We start from the raw sequence: 20,463 nt of genomic DNA, 5'->3' as shown, positions 1-20,463 counted from the left end.
CCTTATAGGAGTTGGACTGTTTGATCCAATGTAAGGCTAGGTGCAGAAAACAACCTGGGCTCTTCAGAGCTGAGGAAAACATGAAGCATTATGAAATGGAAGCTTTCAAAGGACTGATTTGTATCATCTATTCAGTACTATCTATTCTTTATTTTCTGAGGTTTCTGTGAAATCAAGGTAGCTTGATTCCCTTTGATCAAGTTTGATTTCGGTGGAGCTGCTTCAGGCTGTCATTGCCTGAGTCTCCAGCCCTTGCATGGAGTAGTACCTTAGGGCATGTGTAGACAAAACAGAGGCCCCATATTGAAGTGGTGGGTTTTCAAAAAGACCGCTTCAATTTAGGGCTGTTTAAACCCTCGTATCGTGCACACACACCTCTGACTTACCTGCCTCTCTGGTGGGGAGGGCGAGCTGCTAGTGAGCGGAGTGGTCCCTGGGCTGCGGGGTGGGGCTGGTGCTTTACTCCATGGCAGCAGCAGGCTGCCCCCAGGTGGCAGCTGCCCACAGGCACCTGGCTCAGGCAGTCCCGGGGGGGCACTGCAGCTGCAGAGAGAAGCACCAGGCCTCCACACAGCCCAGGTAGGCAGGCAGGCTCTGGGGGAGGGGGAAGATCAGGCTTGTTTTCTTGGGCAGAGCCTGCTTTCCCGGGCTGCTACCAGGTTGCCTGCAGGGCTTCCTGCGGAGCTGTGGAGCTGCCCAGTGTTTCGCTTTGGTGTCCCTCAAGTCATTTAAGGCACATTACACCACCGAATTTCCTACAGCGGCTGGAATTAATGTGAAATACTCTGCCGAGGCGTGCAAACACCAACACCATTAAAGCCATGGAAAAACATTTAGCCTGCTTTGAAGTGTCGTGCACACACACCTCTCATTTTGTCTGTACACAGCCTTACTGCACAAGTAAAAGTACTGTCCCAGCCATGTGAGAAAGAGTGGCAGATTGTGGCCTTTCAGTACTAAATTTAATGTAATATTTCTGTTGAAGTCAAGGAGGTAGGGAGGGACAGAATCTGAATATTTCTGCTGTAGGTCGGATACAAGTGTATTGAAGGGACAGGCAATGAAATAATGTTATTTGTTTTGAGATGCCTGGGAAGAGAAAATATATATATTTAAATTGACTTATTAGCAGAATTCCACTCCTGGTTTTCATCAGATACACTTATATGTTATTTAATTGACCAAGTGAACCACTTGTCAGAAGACCTGTTTATCACACTTTGCCTTTACAATGTACAAGCATACTCATCAGAATGGGTGTTTGGAAGGTTAATTTCTATCATCTTCATAGCCAAATATCCATTAATGATAACTTAATTAACTTTTCCACCCATCAGCTATTCCTTTGATCTGTTTCAATGAGGTAATGAGCTTGAAAACACAGGAGGAGGAGGAAGCAGGAAGAATCACTCCTTCACGAGGAAATCAAACATCAAAGTTCTCTGCTCAGTCTAGTAGGAGTGACAGACTGGATGGATATCAAGGTGTTTGGGTCAGAAGGACTTGGTGAGAGCCTGATTGAATATTCATGAATGTGCTCTGGCTGAACTGGAATATAAAGAGGAGCAGGGAATAGAAACATACATTACTGTATCAAACTAACCTTACAGCTGTTGGTATCTTCATTCCTTTTCTGTGTGTGTTATCTCAGTATCTCCTTCCATCTCACCCACTTTGGGAGGCCTCTTTTCTACTCATTGGTTCCTCTCTTTTGTTTTCTTATTTTCCATCCTTTTTCTCTACATCATTCCCATCTCTCATCTTTCCAGCCTCTTCCTCCCATATCCCTTCCATGTTGGACTCCATACGCTTCTCTTCCCTCCATCCGCTGGATATTGGTATCTGGTCATCTAGGAAAATTTCAGGCAGTAGGGATAGAGGACAAATCAGGATGGATTTACTCCTGCAGATGACTGTCCTCTGCTCTACACACTTATCATCCGACATTTTGCTAAAAGTTGAAATAGACCAGCCCAGTGTAGAGCTGGATTTCACCAGAGAGATACTTGCTTGGGGAGGAGGATCAAGCTCAATTTTAGAAGATTGCACCTGTATCCCCACATCATCCCACCACTATCAGGGAAATGGTGCTCCTCACTCCTTCTGCCAGAAGAGCTGAAACTCAAGGCCCAGATGTGTAAGTAGCTTCCCAATGGTGCACACTGGTCCATGCAGTACAGAAAACTAAACCACACAGACAAGTATATGTGCCTCAAGTACATAAACATGGAATACATTAAGTATTGGTTGAGTTTGCCATGAATGGAAGATAAGATTGGGGTTATCCTGTGATGAAGTCACACTCACATCTTGGATATCACACCTATGGGCTAAATAAGTTGTCCCAGACCTTCACTGGTTCATGATGGACAGCACTTAGCAAGTAATGTGGCCCTGACAACGCCATACTTTACTGTTCCTCTAAACCTCAGTTTCAGTTTTTTGATTTCCTGTGGCCTTCAGCAATATCAGAGGGGCTCCTGTATACATATGAGCCACTGGTTAGGACACACCAGGCTAAGTGGTTAGCTGGCCTGGGGATCTTAATAGGTTGACTGGCTAGCACAGCAACAGCACAAAGCATGTCAGGTCAGAGGTGATCCTGTTCCACCAGTGGGGTTGTTTTTCGCATTCACAGTATGGCCATGTGTATAAAGATTCTCTCTCCAATCATGCATCATAACAACATTACAGACAAAAGTAGTTTTCATATGTAACATTGTTATAATGCAGAAATGAGAATCCATTCTGTAGGCCCATGGCCAGACACTCAACTTTTAGGAAATGCCAGAAATATGGCTATCCATGCCGGCTGAAGATGGCACTCTCATGCATAGGCACTATGTACTTACTTCTGTATGCATTTACGCAAGAATGCTGATACACTTCTGCTTAAATGTTTGTGTTGGAGTTGGTTGTGGGCCTGTCTTCAAAACTCTTTGTAATTTGACTTTACTCTTCCAGTGTGGAGAGGGATTTCTAATAGCAAATACTTGAAGAAGGTTAGAAACACAAAGGTGTGAGACAGACATTGCATAAACTGGTTTGACCCAAATCAGTTAAGTACAATACTACATTCAACCAGGTTTATCTCACACTGGTTTTAGCCATTTTCAAACTGGTTTATGTGTACTGAACATCTGTTCTGTTACAGGTTTAAACCAGTTTCTGATCACTTCAACTGGTTTTGTGTAACGTCTGTTCCTAGCCAAAAGAATTCAGGTGCCTACATCCAAAATTCAGACCCCCCAATTTCTATTCAGCTGCCATCTAAAGTCCCTAAGCACGTACATTCCCATCTCTAAAGTTGCCCTAAACACCTAAATGTCTGCTTCTGGGCATAACCCTAACTACTGGTCAGGGTTGAGCCAGGTGTACTGTCTAGGTGTCTAGATGTAACCACCAGGCTATAGCTTACTCTTAAGATGGATCTTCTCAATCTCTCTTGCCAAAGCTATTCTGCTTGGCAAGAGACTAGTATTTTAGTATTTATAGTAGTTGTGGTTATGTTAGGCTGAGTGCATCTGATCTTAGAAGCTAAGCATTCCTGAGCATGGGTAGCATTTGAATAGGACCCCACTTCAGCATCCTTGGTGAGGCTGATACAGGCCAAGAGCTGTTGATGAACACTTTAAAGAAGATGAGACCAAAGAAACTGAATGAGTGGCAGGACTTTGTTCAGACCCAGTCATGCTAGTTGAATGCATGGACGTAAATAGAAGGAAGGGTTTATGTTAAGTGCCTATTAGAGCAACACCTGAAACCAAGGTACCCCTAAAAAGTGTCTCAGAAGAAAAGTGCGTCAGAAGAATTGGCAGTCTGTGAGGCTTTTCCAGAAATAAACCTCGTGCAGATGGAACTGAACCTGAATTTTCCATAGCCTGAATGAGGTGGGCTTTTGGCTGCAAGCAGTGGTTGCATCATCCCCCCCTCTTTTTCCAGCTTTTGTGTTAGGTCCAGCTCCTGGGACTAGCTGAAGGTTCAGCCCATGGAGCTGGGGGAAGGGTGGTGAGGGGAGGGGAATGGGCCAGATGAGGTCCAGAGAATCATCCAAAGGTCAGAACCATTCCTGAATGTCTGTGCAGGCTCTTCCAGTCTACCTCCCCCCCCCCCCCGGTAGCACTGTTCAGATGGAGCTGTATTCCCATTAGTTCTCTGGACTAGAACTTGTCCTTACCTTTCTTCCAGACCAGAGCTAGGTCAAAAAGGGGAACAGTGGCATTAGCTATTTCTGTGTGGATGCAGATGCCAACCTACTCAGCAGCTAGACATTTCTTGTAGCTCACTAGCTTGCAGAGACAGGTTATAGCTGCAAGTGTTGGCAGAAGAATTATAAGAAAGAGCTGGTGGAGGCATTTGACTCCAGCAAAAGATGTAGGGCTGTGAATCTCAAGTAGAATGAAACACCTTTTCCAGCTCGGAAGTAAGTGCTTCAGCAGCACCCCTGAGTTGGCCATTGCAAGTCTTGGTGTTTCTGGACCTATATCTTTTATAAATATAACATACAGTGAATGTAGATAGGGAAGGGCCTGAGGCCATTAGCTGTGCTTTGATCCTTCCACCCTGGACTGTAGACCTGGATGATCAGCAAGAGTGTACAACCTATGTCACCCTGCAGAAGAAGATCACGAGGCACCCAAATTGTGACCCTGCTGCAAAACACCAGTGCACTGACGCATTAGTAACTGCTGCCTATCCCCATGCAGTGGGGTCCAAAGAAGCAGGTGCCCCTAGATGCAGTCCTGTCAGTCACTGACCAAGGAGGACATAATCACTTTGATAATTATTGTATATTGACTCCTGAAGCAGTGTCAGAGGCTTCTACCTGCAATCATCCGTAGATTCTGCACCCACTCTTATCCCTCCTCCACTCAGACTGTAAATACACATGCCATTCTGCTGGTCACTAGATGTCTCTCTCTCCCCATGTTTTAAACAAATCCTTTCTTCCAAAGCTGTGATATGGTCTATATTATAATATGATCTATGCCAAACTGTGCAGTCTGGATGGAGGAGGGACACTGGATGGGTCAGCGGTGCACTGTGCTGTATAGTGACAATTATCCAGGAGCACACCTGCAAAGGACCAGCAGGGGAGATTATGCTTAGGGGCAACCAACATGGGTTCATTAGAGGCAGGTCCTGTTAGACCAACCTGGTGGCCTTCTACAACCAGGTCACAAAATCCTTGGACGCAGGTGTCACGGTGGACATAGTCTTTTTGGACTTTAGGAAGGCCTTTGACACTGTTTCTCACCCCATTCTCATTAAAAAATTAGGTAAGTGTGGCATCAGTGCCTACACAGTCAGATGGGTTGCAAATTGGCTGGAGGGCTGCACCCAGAGAGTGGTAGTGGACGGGTCATTTTCAACCTTGAGGGATGCGGGTAGTGGGGTCCCCCAGGGCTCATTCCTCGGGCCTGCACTGTTCAATATCTTCATCAGCGACTTGGACGAGGGGGTGAAAAGCACCTTGTTCAAATTCACAGTGACACTAAGATGTGGGGTGAAGTGGGCATGCTAGGGGAAAGGGACAGGCTGCAACTAGATCTGGACAGGTTACAGGGGTGGGTGGATGAGAACAGGATGGGCTTCAACACTGACAAGTGCAGGGTACTGCACCTGGGGAGGAAGAACCAGCACCATACCTACAGGCTGGGGTACTCCCTTCTCGTCAGCACAGAGACAGAAAAGGATCTTGGAGTCGTTATTGATTCCAAGGTGAACATGGGCCGCCAATGTGGGGACGTGGTCAGGAGGGCTAACTGCACCTTGTCATGTATCCACAGATGCATCATGAGCAGGGCCAAGGAGGTGATCCTTCCCCTCTATGCGACATTGGTCAGACCACAGTTGGAGTACTGCATCCAGTTCTGGGTGCCACACTTCAGGAGGGATGTGGACAACATGGAGAGGGTCCAGAGGAGGGCCACTCGCATGATCAGGGGGCAGCAGGGCAGGCCCTATGAGGACAGGCCATGGGGCCTGAACCTGTTCAGCCTCCACAAGAGAAGGCTGAGAGGGGATCTGGTGGACGTCTATAAGCTCACCAAGAGGGACCAGCGGGGAACGGGAGAGTCCCTGTTCCCCCAAGCACTACCGAGAGTAACAAGGAATAATGGCCATAAGTTGACAGAGTAGATTCAGGCCAGATATCAGGAGGCAGTATTTCACAGTCAGGGTGGATTGGAGATGGAACCAACTTCCAAAGGAAGCTGTGCTCGCTCCTACCCTGGGGGTCTTCAAAAGGAGGCTAGACAGTCACCTAGCTGGGGTTGTTTGACCCCAGCACTCTTTCCTGCCATGGCAGGGGGTCGGACTTGATGATCTGCTCAGGTCCCTTCCGACCCTACTAACTATGAAACTATGAAACATTAGTTTCATCATCCTTTGTTTGTTTTTTCTCTCACCAAGAAGGAGAAAGGTCATCATAGTCTCTTGGAGTTCACTTAAAAATGTATAATTCAACATTCTGGACTCTAGGAAGCTCTTCTTACCCCATTACATGGGAACTACAGTAACAGGGACAATAGATGACTGCTAAAAAATATCCAGTGCCTTTGCTATGCGACCTGTGAGTCTCCTGTTAACTTATGTGCAACAACAGCAGCTGTCACTAGCCAGAATGCATTTGTTGAGCCAGCGGGGCCTGACGTTTTTGGCAGGCATGCCACAAAATAGCCTTGCACCCCCCCTTAAGTGGCACTCCAATCTCTTACCCAATCTGCTGCTCAGCCTTCTGCTCCCTGCTTGATCTGATGCTCTGCTTTCTGCTCCCTGCCCTATCTGCCATTGTCCTGCCTGCCCCCACCCCAGTTTGCTGAGTGCCATGCACAGAGGCTGCCCATGCCACTTGTAGCACGTATACCATAAGTTGGCCACTCCTGAGCTGTATCTGTGGGCCCTTCACAAGAAAGTTCCCACAATAAACTTCACTTTGTCCTCTAGCTTTCAACCATTTGAAAAACCCATGCCACTCCTGCATCACATAGATTGCCTCAATAGCAACTACTGCACAAAACTAGTTTTGTTAGGGATGTGAGATTGCTTATGGAGATGTTACTCTGGGAAACAGGAACCTTTCAGAGTGACACTGAGATCTCTTTCCAATTTCCAGTACATGGGACAGTGATGTGGTTCTACATACTGAGTAATTTTATTCACTCACAGTATCTTCTGTGCCTTCTTCTGTAGGGCGATTGAGGGGCTTCTCTCATTATGGGCCTAGCTGGAGGTTCAGCCTGTGGAGCCAAGGGGTTCCAGAGCATCAGCCAAGGTCAGAACCATTCCTGAATGTCCTTGCAGGCTCTTCCAGCCCCTCTTCCCCTCCCTGGTAGCACTGTTCAGGTGGAGTGGTATTCCCCCTTGAGTTCCTTGGACTAGAACTTCTCACCTTTCTCTAAGATTAGAGCTAGGCCAAAAAGGGGAACAGTGGTACTAGATATCTTCTGTATGGATGCAGATGCCAACCTACCATGGCAGGAAAGCTTGCCCAGCAGCTGGACTTTTCCTGTAGCTCACTAGCCTGGGGAACAGGCCACAACACCTTAGTACCAACTGAAGAGTTGACAGAGGGATTAACAGTATATGGGGCTTTTCCAGAAATGAACCACAAGTATGTCCTGTCCTATCCTGTCTTTGAGGAGCATTGGAAACTACAGAAATGCACTAGTACAGCCCCAGGGATGTGAGCTTTTGAATTCTGAGTGAAAAATGTAGGTGACAGGATTTACAAATGCAGAACCTGTTGTGTTTTGGACTCCAGAGATTCTCAAGTCTCTTCTCTGTTTGGAGGAAGCTTGGCAGAAGACTTCTATCAGGCCTTTTCAGTGTTGAGCCCCTTGAATCTTTAGCTATATAGGTTTTAGAAGGGAGTGAAGATAGGCTTAAAATATGAATTGTGCTTCCATCTGAACTGGCCTAGGTTTTAATAGTGCATGGACTTTAAGTTGAGTCTCCCACATCCTTGGTGAATGGCCTAACCACTCAGTTATTTGCTGTTCTGGATGGGAGAAGTTTGGGGTATTTCTTGTTCTCTTTGGTTTTGAACAGAAATTCCCCTGGCCCTGACCAAATATCATTGAAACCAGAATGTTTCCATGTATAATTTCAGTTTTAATTAGTTATTATTTTTCAATATAAGAAGGCTTTTGTTCAACAGTTTCTGACCAACTCATAGCATGTCCTCCGAGGTTTTCCCTGTCCCATGTAAAATGGGTCTCTGGTTTCACTTTGGAAGTTAACTTAAGTACAGCATGCAGAATAGAGCCAAGGGTAGAATTATTTATATAAAAGGTCAGTGACTCAGTACATTTTTCCTTTCTCCCTGCATTACATATCCAGGGACCAAAGCTCTGCTTGACTTTTTTCTTTCTTTCTCAGAACACTTGGATGCCTCTTAATCCATTATGGGCACTGAGAGGTGCACAGCTTCCCAGTCTTTACAGAAAGTGCCATGGGTTAGACTGACCCTCCCGACCCAACAGATGTTAGCTGTGAGGTCAGGAGAGTGGAGAATTGAGCTCCATTTTGGAGCTGATCCATCTGAGGAGCTGTGTGACTGCACCTAGCCCCCTGGCTCTGGTGCTGTCTGCATGATGGAAGGGGGAAGAAGAGGGAGGAGGAGGGAGGGCTAAGGAGGGGAAGGAGGGAGTCTGTGCTGGATTGGAGGAGGGTGGATTGGAATCCCCCACCTCAGGGGAGCTCCAATCCACTCATCCCCTGTCCAGCACAGGCTGAGCAAACCCCAACTCGAGCTCCCTCCACTCCCTTCTCCCATCTCACATTGTGCAGACAGTACTGGGGCTGGGGCTAGGCTGTCCAGCCCCGATCAGACGGAAGTTAATGAAGGCACTCCACTTTTGGAGTGCTTTCATTTGAACCCTCATGCAATGAGGGTCAATTTGTCACATTTTAAAAGTGCCCTTCTTAAAAGTGCTCTGCAGCTGTGCACTTCTGTCAGGGTACAGCTGTAGAGTGCTTTCAAGAGGCCAGTTGCAACAAATGGAACTTCTGGCTGCATCCTGTGTCATGTACCACATGTGATGTTTTCTTCCCTGGGAACCTGTCAAAGGATAGCATGGCAGTGCCTTTAAGGAAACACTGGAAATGAAATTCCTGTATTATTAGTGCCATTTTCCCTTTCCTAACAATTGTCCTGCAAGGAAAAATGTCATTAAAATAAAATGCAAAATCATTTTTTTAAAAATCCAGCACACTAAATCTCTCTGTATTATAGTATAAGGACAGGATGTCTAAGAATTCCCACACCACAGTTTAGGCAGCTTAACCACAGATGTATGTTTTTTCCCAGGAGTTTGTAATTATGTTGTTTCCACATATGGGGAGCAAAAGTAGTTGAAAGAGCAATTTAAAGTGTACATTCATAGAAAAGCAGTTGGTAAAGATGAAAGATAACCACAGTCAGGACACAAATTAACTGTATTTAGACTGTGATTTGAAGTTTAACTTCTTAGCCTGACTGATCTTTAAACATATATACCTTTTTTTTATAATGAACATCTTGGTCCCTCACTGGAAGGCCTGCTGCTTCCATCTGCACATGAAAGACAAATCAGGGCACATCACAAAAGCTGAAACTGATTGACATTGAAACTGAGACAGGAGCCTGAGGATTGTGTAACTAATATTAAGATTTTAATCAGGCAGACTTGAGAACTGTATTTGAAGCAGTCATTTGGAAAGAAAACACTATCTAGTCTTCAGCTAAAGGCCATGGGGGGAATGTACTTGTTTGCTCCAGGAGGAAAAGAGCATGTGTTATAAAACTAGGTCTAATAATATTTGTGTATTGACCACTAAAGAGGCGCTAACCCCAGCAGAGACTGTTTGGTAATTGGATACAATATTAGTTCTGGTTCAACTTCACTGACTTCGACAGTTCAAACAAGATTCTCAGGGAAAGGACTCCAGTGACATGGCTATCTAAAGTGTTTCCAGGCAGGAATGTATGCATGCTGTCAGGTGCTAGCTGCTGGGAATCCAGAAGAATGCTAAGATGTACTGGCTCAAGTAAACAGCCAGGAGTATTTTGTTATTTGGCTCAGTCCCTGAAACTGGATTTGTAGGTAGTTTGTGTGCCCTAAAGAGAAAGTAGGTAACTACCATGTACGATGCCACAGATGCAGGGAAGGCTGGAATCTTATTTTCATTAGCAGTGAGCTCAGGAAGAGCAAATACATCAAGGTGCATCTCCTGCCTTTGTCAGCATCAGCATCCCATGTATACTACAAGTCTCAGCTTGGCTGCATTCAGCTGTCAGGGGCAAGGGGAGGAAGGCCTGTACTGGTAAAAACCAAACAAAATTGTGTTTGTTCTTTCAACCAAACAAAAATTCACTCCAAATGTCATGTTGAACCAATCTTAAATGTGTAATTTGATCTTAAATTAAATGTTTTGCTTTCTCCTGTCTTGCCTGAAAAATGGTCCAAAATTGATCAGTTAAGATCCGACAAGAACAAATGCAAAGTCCTTAACTTTAATGAAATAATTGAATGCATAAATATAGACTGGGGATGACTGGTTAGGCTGCAGTACTTCAGAGAATGCCCTCGTGGTTACTGTAGTAGATCATAAGCTGAATCTAAACCAACAGTGTTCTCTTGTTGCAAAAATCCCTAACAAAACAAAACAAACAAAAAAAGCCAATGGTATCTTGGGTTGTATTATTAGGAGTGTCACCAGCAAATAAAGGGAAGTGATTGTTTCACTTTATTCCACACTAGTGAGGCCTCACCTGGAATACAATGTCCAGTTTTGGGCCCCACATTTCAGGAAGGATGTGGACAGTTTCAGGAGAGTCCAGCATTTGCAAGAAAATGTTCCAGGCCTCTAATGATGACCAGAAAACCAGGTTTTCCATTTGCTGTGGAAAAACATGTTTTTTTCCCTTTAATGGAGAAGAATGTGGAGTTTCTCTTTTAAAGGAGAAAAATCACAGATTTTCCCCTTTAAAGGAGAAAAATGTGGGGAACCATGGATTTCCCTTTTCAGGCTGGCCAAGTTCCAGCCTGCAAGGGGCTGCTTGGGGCTGCAGGGAGCAGGAGGAGTGCAATTGGAGCCAGGCAGTGGTGGAGAGCAGCTCCCTCCAGGTAAGTCTATGTGGGGGAGGGCACAGGCCATGTGGGGATGAGTGGGCAGAAGGGGCACAGGCCACATGTTGTGTGGCAGGGGGGAAGTGGCACAGGCCACCTGATGGTGGGACATAGGCCATGTGGCAGGGGGATAGGGATAGCATGTATCCTCCCAAAATTTCTGTGCCACTGGGAGGCTTGCAGCTGGGCCAGAATAGCTCCAGGTAGGAGCTGTCTTGGTGGCCATTATCACCAAGATGAAACGCCCTCTCCCTACCTGGCAGCAGTGAGGGGCACAACTCTGTGGTGCCACCACTGCCACTTTCATACCTCACCATGGTGGCATGGTGCTTCCTCATGCATGAGGTCCACTTGTTGTGTCATGGTGGTGGTTTCTCTGGACTGGTCTGGCCTGGCTGCAGCCCCACACCCTGCTGTGGGTACAGAAATCGCAGGGGGCACATGCCATCCCACCACATTGCCTGTGGCCCACCTGCCTTCCCCATACATCTACTCCCTTCCTCACACACTGGGGGACTGGGAGCTGGGGCCTATGGGTCAGGAGTGAGAGGCCTTGAGCAGGAGGCTGAACTAGATGACTGTGAGATCCCTTCTAGCCTTGCTTCCCTATGATGCTATTTAAACTTTTTGTTTAGCCCTTTTCTACTGATTTAGACTATTTTTTAAAACGGAAATACCATTTCAAAATGAAAAGTTAGAAGGTTTCAGTTTGGAAATTTGAAAATGTTTTGGCCTTTCTAAAACAAAACTTTTCATTTGGAAATGCCAGAATTTCTTTGACATTTAGAAATATTTTTCCCCATCATATTTTCAGCTAAAGCTATTCATCAATGTTGTGAGTAAATTTAGCTCCCTAAAACTCAGTTTTTAGACAAATATACTGTTCGTTGAAAAAATTTCATTCATCTCTGGTTGTGGGTGCACAAAGAGTCCAGAATCAAGCCTAATGGAAAGTGCCGCTATGCACCATAATTTTACCATTATATCACAGAGTCTGAGAACACTAATGTGAATTTATGACACTGTGCTTGTTTGGGGGAAAGCATTTTTGTATATTAATAATAAGTAAAGGGTCTCATTCTGAATGGATTTATATACAGTGTGTCTGGTGACTGTGAGGTGATCAGGGTAGGATTTGGCTTGCTGTTCGCATCTGATAAGCAAATCTTACTAACGTAACCATAGGAGGGCCCAGTAGCAGCCTTAGGGGAGGGTGACCGCCTGGGACCCCACACTTCATAAAAATAAAAATTAATTACACTGTGTGACAGAGTACCCTCTGGGTGCCTGTCACTTCAAGGGCTAGAGCAGAGAGTGAGCAGGTGCCTGATTAAGGCTGCCATTTAATGCCCAGCTCTCAGTGCTGGAAGGAGCAGTTTGAGATCAGCCAGCAGGGGAGAAACATCTCCCTGTTGAGCTCCTGCTTGTGGGACACATCAGAGGTAAGAGTGAGGGTTTGGGGAAGGAGGAGGCCTCATGGGTCCTGGGCATGACTTAAAACTTCACCCTGCAGGGATAAGGAGGCCTGATGGTCCTGCCTGTGGTGGCACAGGACCACTCAAATGTCAGGACTGAGAACCTTCCCGGTGTAAGGTGGGCCGGGGTGTCTAAACCTCTGCCCCCATGTTTGGGTGGGTTACAGAGAGAGTTGGAGTGGCCAGGCACACTCAGGAGGGAGCACTTGAGCCCAAGGAGTGTCAGACCCCAGGCCCTGATGAAAGGGCAGAGTGAAGGTTAGGCATGCTTAGGGAAAGAAGCACCTGAACCTGTCGGGGTGGAAGACCCCAGACCCTAGTGTAATGGGTGGAGCTGTGGCCTGAGAGAGGGTCCAGTGAGGGTCCAGAGCTGACATAGGCCCATAGTTGAGTAATCGCTCAGTCTCATTCAGGTGAGGGCCCAGGAAGGTACCAAAAGACTGTGCCAGGGCTGACAGAGGGTGGAGAGAGAAGCCCAATGAGCAGGGCAGTATGAGTGTGGTCCCAAAGAGGATGGTGTGAAAGAGACTGGGTGAGAGCTAGTGGAGTGCAAGAGGCCCCAGTGAGAGGGGGGCAGTATGACAAAGATCCAACTATGTGCCCAGTTTAACCCAGCCTTGAGCCAGTGTCATCATGTAGTGTGTCATCTGCAAGGCATGGGACACGTATAGGGGTGGCAGGAGCATGCATATATTGCCCACAGACATCTGTGTGCACGAAGGGCAGCCTCCTGCCTTATTAAGATTCTAATTACTTAACAACAAGGTGTAGCAGGAAAGTAGGCGGGTGGTTTGCCCATGGACAGGAGGCGGGCCGATGTGACCATTGGGCCTGGGATCTGGCCCCTGTCACACACTGAATATTTGTATTGTCAATATTGTATTAAGATGCCTTCATTGCAGTTTCATGGTTAGGGTAAAGCGAAATTGAAATTGAAAATGTCTGACTTGCTTATACGTCATCAAAATTAAGCCTCTAAGGTGCCCCAAATGGCTCTCTTGCACAGGATCCCAACAACCCTAAGGAAGCCATGGCAGGGCCATGCATTAAAAATAGAGGGAAGTGACAGACACACGATGTACAATTCATGGTTTATTGAGGAGGTGTGATTTTAAAATGCTTATCTCATGTACAGTGCAGTTTAGAAAAAGAGATGCTTCATTCCAACTACATGTTTAAGAATAAGGCTGAAAGAACTGGTCACAGTGTAGTCTCAGACTAGTTCTTCTACTGCTTTCAATTCCTTTCAATAAGTAGATTTCTCCTTGGAATATCTAGCGTAAAATAAGATCATCTAGAAACAAATAAAATATAGCCACTATTTATCCATGCAATTAAACTGATATTTAGAACCCACATGTCAAAAAACAAAATTAAAGCACTTGCTGCATCCTGGCTTGAAAAAGGTCTTATCCCCCGCCATCATTTTGACACAAATTAAACCTTAAAGTCTATTGCTTAGCAAGTAGACCATAGATGCACCCTGCGTGGTTATGAGTGTGTCTGTTCTGACTACCTAACTAGGACTAGTTCTGTGGTTCATGAGCTAATCTCCAAATTGGGTAATTGTATTCTGCCTACCTGATACTCCTGCTCTTGTTTCATTGGGCTATTCTTAATTTTGTCAGAGAGGACAACATTTCAGTACTATGTGAGCTGATTTGTCTGTAAAGGGCTGAGGGATTCTTTTGGATAAAGGAATGACATTCCTCTCAGTAGATGATTTACGGGATGCAGACCTGTGACTAGATGTCATAGTGCAGAGCAAACTGAGAGCTGGTCTGTGATTGATGTATTGTTGATTTTTGTATTGGTTTGGCAGGTATTATGAGGGGTTTATAAGAATCCAGCAAGAGGTGTCTTCTGATAAGGTGCTCACTGTAGTGTTCCTAACATCAGAGGGGAAGGAATGTGAAACTACCTATAAAAGTGCTATAATTCGTTACATTGAGAATCCGGGACACAATTGTTCTTCTACAAAGATTGCTTTGTTTGTACCTCCAAACAGTCAAGGCCACAAAGAAGATTCTTAGGGCTGTATGGGATGGAACATGATGGGGATGAGAGGATCTAATGGAGAGATGACCCTCCTGATTCAGGGATGGGTATTTTGTCTTAGCTTATATGGAAATAAAAGAAGAGCTACAGCTAATAACAGTGAATTATGAGTGTTGTCCCCCTGCACTCTCCTGGTTCACTTGAGACTGAGCCTAGGCTGGGACTCTAGAAGGGACTAGGATCAAACATTTATTCCACTACAGTACATGGGAAAGGGTGATAGAATTTCTCTTAAGAATAGACAGGAGAGATCAGTCCTCCCCTACGCCTGTTCTCCAGGCGTGGTTGCTGCTGGAGAATAAAATACATGCAAGAGGGCAGGGAAGTGACCTAGCCCTTCCATGAATATTAGCGAGAAGCCTGAAGGCACTGGCCATTGGACAGGCATCTCTCATATTTACACATTAAACCCAAGAAGTTTTTCCTTCTGCCTCCTCTTTCCCATTTCTTATTCTTCCCCTCCCTTTCCTTACCCTACCATAACCTTCTCCCACCCTGTGGAGCCCATCCCCTCTAGCTTTCAAACTCTGGTAGCATCCACTATATGGGAATATTCCATAAATGCCAGTGGAGGTGTAGCACTTCTCTAGGGGGATTGTTTTGATCTGCTCTTAAGCATTCATGGCTTCTTGGAGTACCAGCAGAGCTGATACTAGTGGAGTGTAAGGCCTGGGGCAAATCAGCCTGTGCAGGGGTCCCTTAACACTGCACAGGGCCGTGATACCCCTGCAAAGTGGTGGGGAGGGGAGGGGTCTCTGTGCTTCTTCCACGGCATGGTGTGGGGCTGAGCCGCCAGCTCCATCTGGCTCCGCGGGGTCCCCCCAAAGCATGGGGCCCGGAGCAGTTGCCCTGATTCGCCATATCCTAGGGTGGGCTCTGAGTACCAGTATCCTATTACACATTTGCTTTTATCTGGCCTCCAGATGCATGAGCTTTGTGGACAGCCAAGTAGCCTAATGGTGATTTGTGAGACACTGGGAGTTGTGGGTGCATTTTTGAAAATCAAACTACTCCCGTCAGTGTCTAAGGCCAGGTCTGTATGTAAACGTTTGGCCAGCAGAGTTACTGTTTGCTGGGGGCATAATTTTTTTTTCCTTTTTGACATTTTTACACCAATGAAGGCTCTGTCTAGATGGAATTGTACAAGAAAAAAGGTGATTTGGTTAGTACAGCTTGTTTGCATCAGTTCCCTAAGCATAACTGGTAGTGAAAAACATTGGGGCATGCTGGAGTAAGTGTGCTGACTTGAGCAAGGATTGCCAGTGAAGGCGTAATGGATGCTTATTCCAATAAAAACATTACCTATAGACAAACCTTGCTGTGGGACTGAGATGCCTCACTTTAGGCACTCATATTTGAACATTTCAGCTAATGACTGCAAGTCAAGTCAATGGCCCTTCTGTGTCCTGCAGGAACTTTCCGAAGGGTTTAACCTCTTCATTGACTTGAGAGGGCTTTGGTCAGGCTAATGGAGCTTGGGATATGGATGGAAGCTTATTGAGAAGGAACGTTGTCTAGCAGGCTGAGGTTACCTCTAATCTGTTCAATTTTCTCTGTCTCCTTCCAGTTCTCTGGATTCAGAGCCCCATGCAAGAAACACCTTCACTGCATAATTGGAACTTCTCAGCACACAAATGGTACTGGCTTATTGCATTGGAGCTGCTTCTGAAGATGCAAATGGAGTATCATCAGCCTCTTCCTGGATCATTTTTCCATGGTCACTGGCAATAAACTCTCACATGGCTGAACAGGAAATACAAAACCAATCCCCACATAGATGCATAGAAAAGCTTTGCTAGGTATATTCAAATGTAAGCAGACTCTTTGTGAAATGGCTAAGTGGACCACCATGGGCTAGCAATCTTGTGAGCAGTAGTTTTGAGGGGGGTGGGAAGTTTTAAGCCAACTCTCTTGGCCTGCATTTGTTAGTGCTTGAGTAGTACCTCCCTTTGCAGATGAGAATCTCTTGTATCTCTCTCTGATTTTTGCATTTATTTATCATTGTTTAATTTTATGCCTAAAAAGAGAGCTTTGATTCTAACTTAGCACCTCATATGTAGCTGTGGGAAGCAGGGAAGCTCCTGGAAATGCACAGTGATGTTTGGCTTGTCTCAGTGCCCCTTTGTGCCAGGCTTTATTAGTGTTATGCTCCTCTATGTAACTGTGCTGTACATGGTATTTTAATGGCTTTATCTGGGTATTTGTGAAAATATAATAAAAAATCCATTATTTAAGACAATCTTTCCAGCAAGTATAAAAAGGTGTAGGGGGTGACAATCACTGATACCCAGAACATAGTCCCCTGAAGTGAAGTGTTTCTGGGAACCCTGGTGAGTCAGAAGATTGGGTAGACAGAGAAGAACTCCCTCCTCTTTCCCTTCCCTTAGCTTTAGCATGACTTTCCAGCAGATGTGCAGCCATGACACTTCCCATCCATGTATGCAAAGAGGAATTTGACTGTTGACTCAGGTTAAGAGTATGCTGATACAGCTGTGTGGTCAGCATCTCCTGGATCTACTGTAGTTCCCATGAGACTCATCCGGGTTGACGTGTATATGGCTGCTTTGCAATATGTTGCATTCTGTGACTCCTTCAGCATGGGTTTCAGAAGGGTGGCTAAGGGAGAAGGCAGCTTTAAAAATCCCATATAAGGAGTTAGTGGGAGAGAACCCAGACTGCAACTTCAACCCCTGTAGCTTTACTCTAGGCCATAGGGCAAAGAGCAGGGAGGGTGGAAAGTGTATGAAAGATCTGTCAGGTACCACTGGGAGGTTTCTGGGGTAGCATTTTCCCTAGGTCAGTGGACAGTTGTCCTAAACTAGAGGCCTTGTCTGTCTGTATGGGCTGGACAGGCTCCATTCAAAGCCCTCAAAGCTCCCATGAGATCTGAAGAGGAGACAAAGCCCCATGTTTCTGGACAGGCTTAGAGGCTGAGAAGCTGGATGCTATTAGTGCTGATCCTCACACTTTGGTACACTACAAATGGGGCCAGGATGTGAGGGAGATTTTTCACATAGATACTGCAAATGTAAAGCTTTGATCATAATGGCCCAGAAGGAGTAAATATTACAGGATATGGTCCATCCTCCAGGCAGAGAACAATTACATCCTCTAATTTTATATAGGCATAAATTCCCCATAAGGGTTAACACTGAAACTTGGCCCTTATAATCCTTGAAATAAACTGGAACCCATAAGTAGCCTGTTTGGAAAAAGTGCCTCAGATTCCTGTCTCTGATATGTATCAGGAAATGATAGAGTGCAGGAGCGGAGCTGCCAGAAGGCAGAGTGGGGGAGAGGAGACAGTATCATAACAAAAATCAAGAGCTTTCCCAAATGGCACTTGAGTTGGAAGAGCTTGGATTCATTATATGATGGGAGACTGCATTTATAGCAACATGAGTCACAGCCAGGCCTGACGGGGAGAACAGCCTCCAGTCATTCTACAGCTGGAGCACAGGGGGCTCCAGAAGACAGGCAACAGGCGAGTTAGAGTCACCAAGCCAGCCTGCAAAATCTGAGACAGTGGCATCTCTCAAATAGATTACACCTCATGTAGCCTTATATATGAACTTATTAATTACATTAATAACCATTTTCCAGAGCCTGGAACAGACAGAGTAAACTATAAACTATTTTGATCTAAATAGAAAACGTACTGTAGCGTGCATTTCACCCGAAACGTGTTGTTTTTCCTGAGCAACATTAATAACTGCGTTAGGGACATGAGTCAGTGCTTTTGGAAGAGCTGGGATGGGAAGCTATCTACTGCTGGGCCTGTGCCCTCCTCTAAACAGCAACATGTGTGATGGGAATGAACTTGGGAATAACATTGTTGACCACTAAATTCCATGCAACACAAGAAAGGCCATCTGGGTGGATCTGATGTTTCACATGTCAGGAGAGCCAGTCTTCAAGTTCACTGTAACTGGGATGTCACCACTATTTGCAAGCATCTCGGCATCTATCTCAAATGTCTTTCTGGACCTTTCCCTTTCTTAGTTTAGGAGAATCTTAGAGTGGATTAGGATGCTGAACTGACTGTAAAATAGTTGTGTCACACCTGAACTCCCCTTCAAACCTACCATACTTCCCAACATCCCAAAGCCTTGCTGTGCATAGGGACTCTCTTTACTCTGCCACTCCTGTCCATGCTTCAGAAGTAATCCTAACCCTTTTACTTTCCTGATGATTAGGAAATTTTGTCATCTAATCTAGGAAATCTAGTTAATCATTGTTAATCTAGTTTGAATCCTAAGGGTCAAAAGTTAGTGCCTTTGCCTTTGTGTTTTACTTCACCAAATCAGGAATTAAGCCAGCCCTAATTGCTACTGAATGATTTGTAAACCTCAGGGTTGACACACAGCTGCCAGGGCTAATTTATCTGCAGAACTGTGTCATCTGGAGAAGACACAGGTGGTTCCAAATAGTCTTTTCAAAGACTGCCCAAGCGGGAGCCTCAAGCCATGCAGCAAGGAACCTAAAGAAGCTGGACTGCCCAAAACATTCCCTACTCACCTTTAGTATGGGCAGGGATGGGCAATTTGTGTGGCTGGCAGACCACTGACAAATTTTGGTGCGTTGTTGTGGGCAGGGTTGGGGCCTGACCCAGCCTCAGCATGGATGCAGGGGTCAGGTGCAAGAGGAGATGCCAATTTATCCTACCTGGGCCCATCTACCCCACATCCACCGCTGGGGGCACCAGCCAGAGTGGGTGGCTGGGTGGGCGGGCAGGGTCTCCTATCCACCCGGCCAAGTGTGCCCTGCTCATGGGGGTCCTGGGAAGGTCTCTGTGGAAACCCTGCCCACCCACCCACTCTGTTCAGTACCCCTGACAGTGGGTGCAGGGCAAATGGGTCAGGGTGCTGTGTGGGAGCTGGCAGGCCAGGGAGCCATGAAGCTTGCTGGGCGGCCCCCGCCTCGAGAACTTCCCTGTCGCAGAGCCGGAAGGGGAAGCAACCACTTACCGCTCACAGGTGCACGGCGGCGGCGCTCGGCTCAAAAGCCGCACCGGAGCGGCAGGCAGAAGCAGAAGTGCCATGGCGAGCAGCGGAGACTGGCGAGGGTGCCAAGGGGCGGATGCATACCACCCGAAGCAGGGCTCGTACGTTCTGGGGCAGCGGCAAGGAGCCTCTGAGGGTCACGCAGCAGAGGCAGTGACCCAGAGTGCAGGAGGAGCGATTGCGGTACGCGGGAGTGGCTGGCTCGATGAAGACTGCGAAAGGCAAGCCTGGGCGAGTTACCGGGGTGGCCAGGCGGCCAGCGAGGTCCCTGGTACTGGGGCCACTGGGGCATGTTCAGCGGGCTTGCTGAAGACGTACGTAGAGGAAGACTCCTGAGAAAGGGAGCAGGGCGCTGCTTGAAGAGGGACAGGACTCAAACACGGCCGCTTAACGCGGCAGCATTTTTGTTGGTTCCCCTCCGGCAATCCCCGTGAGGTGTCAGGGACTCTCGCGAGAGGTGGCAGGCGTGGAAGGAACCCCTGTAGCGGAGGCACGGGTGAGGGTGTAGGGGTGGAGGAGCCCTCACTAGCTCGCCGACGGATGCAAAGTCTCAGTTTCGGACGTGCATGCACCAGACAGTCCATCTGAACCGGAAAATATCATCAAAGTCGTGGCAGGCGAGTTCGGGGCATGTAACGAGGAAGGTGGGAATTGGGTATCCCGAAGGAGACCCTTCGAGCAAGCAGGGACACATTGGCAAGTATCGCACTTTGCTACAGGTGCCCAGGCAGCGGGACCAGGATCCCATGGCAACAGTGGCGGGGCACACATCTGCTCCTGGACAGTGGGGGCTGCTGGGAAGCCAAATCTAGC

The 20,463-nt window shown here is 46.6% G+C and overlaps 1 protein-coding gene across 27 annotated transcripts in view; it reads left to right on the top strand.

Annotated features, from left to right (window-relative positions):
* PCBP3 (poly(rC) binding protein 3) overlaps positions 1-16,886 on the top strand; it is a 138,748-nt gene extending 121,862 nt beyond the window's left edge. For 21 of the 27 annotated variants that reach the window (XM_019554437.1, XM_019554431.1, XM_019554430.1 and 18 more), the window contains one exon: positions 16,215-16,356. In XM_019554437.1, the coding sequence (XP_019409982.1) occupies positions 16,215-16,260 (46 nt within the window). In that variant the 3' untranslated portion in view covers positions 16,261-16,356. Of the gene's footprint in view, positions 1-7,194; positions 7,277-16,214 lie in introns of all 27 variants that reach the window. The other 6 variants (XM_019554436.1, XM_019554432.1, XM_019554424.1 and 3 more) reach the window with 3 other exon arrangements.
* Positions 16,887-20,463: the final 3,577 nt, after the last annotated feature.

The sequence above is a fragment of the Crocodylus porosus genome, unplaced genomic scaffold, assembly GCF_001723895.1.
Source record: "Crocodylus porosus isolate Cpor-Errol unplaced genomic scaffold, CroPor_comp1, whole genome shotgun sequence".
NCBI classification, from domain to species: Eukaryota; Metazoa; Chordata; order Crocodylia; family Crocodylidae; genus Crocodylus; species Crocodylus porosus.
This window is presented reverse-complemented; position numbering and strand designations above follow the sequence as displayed.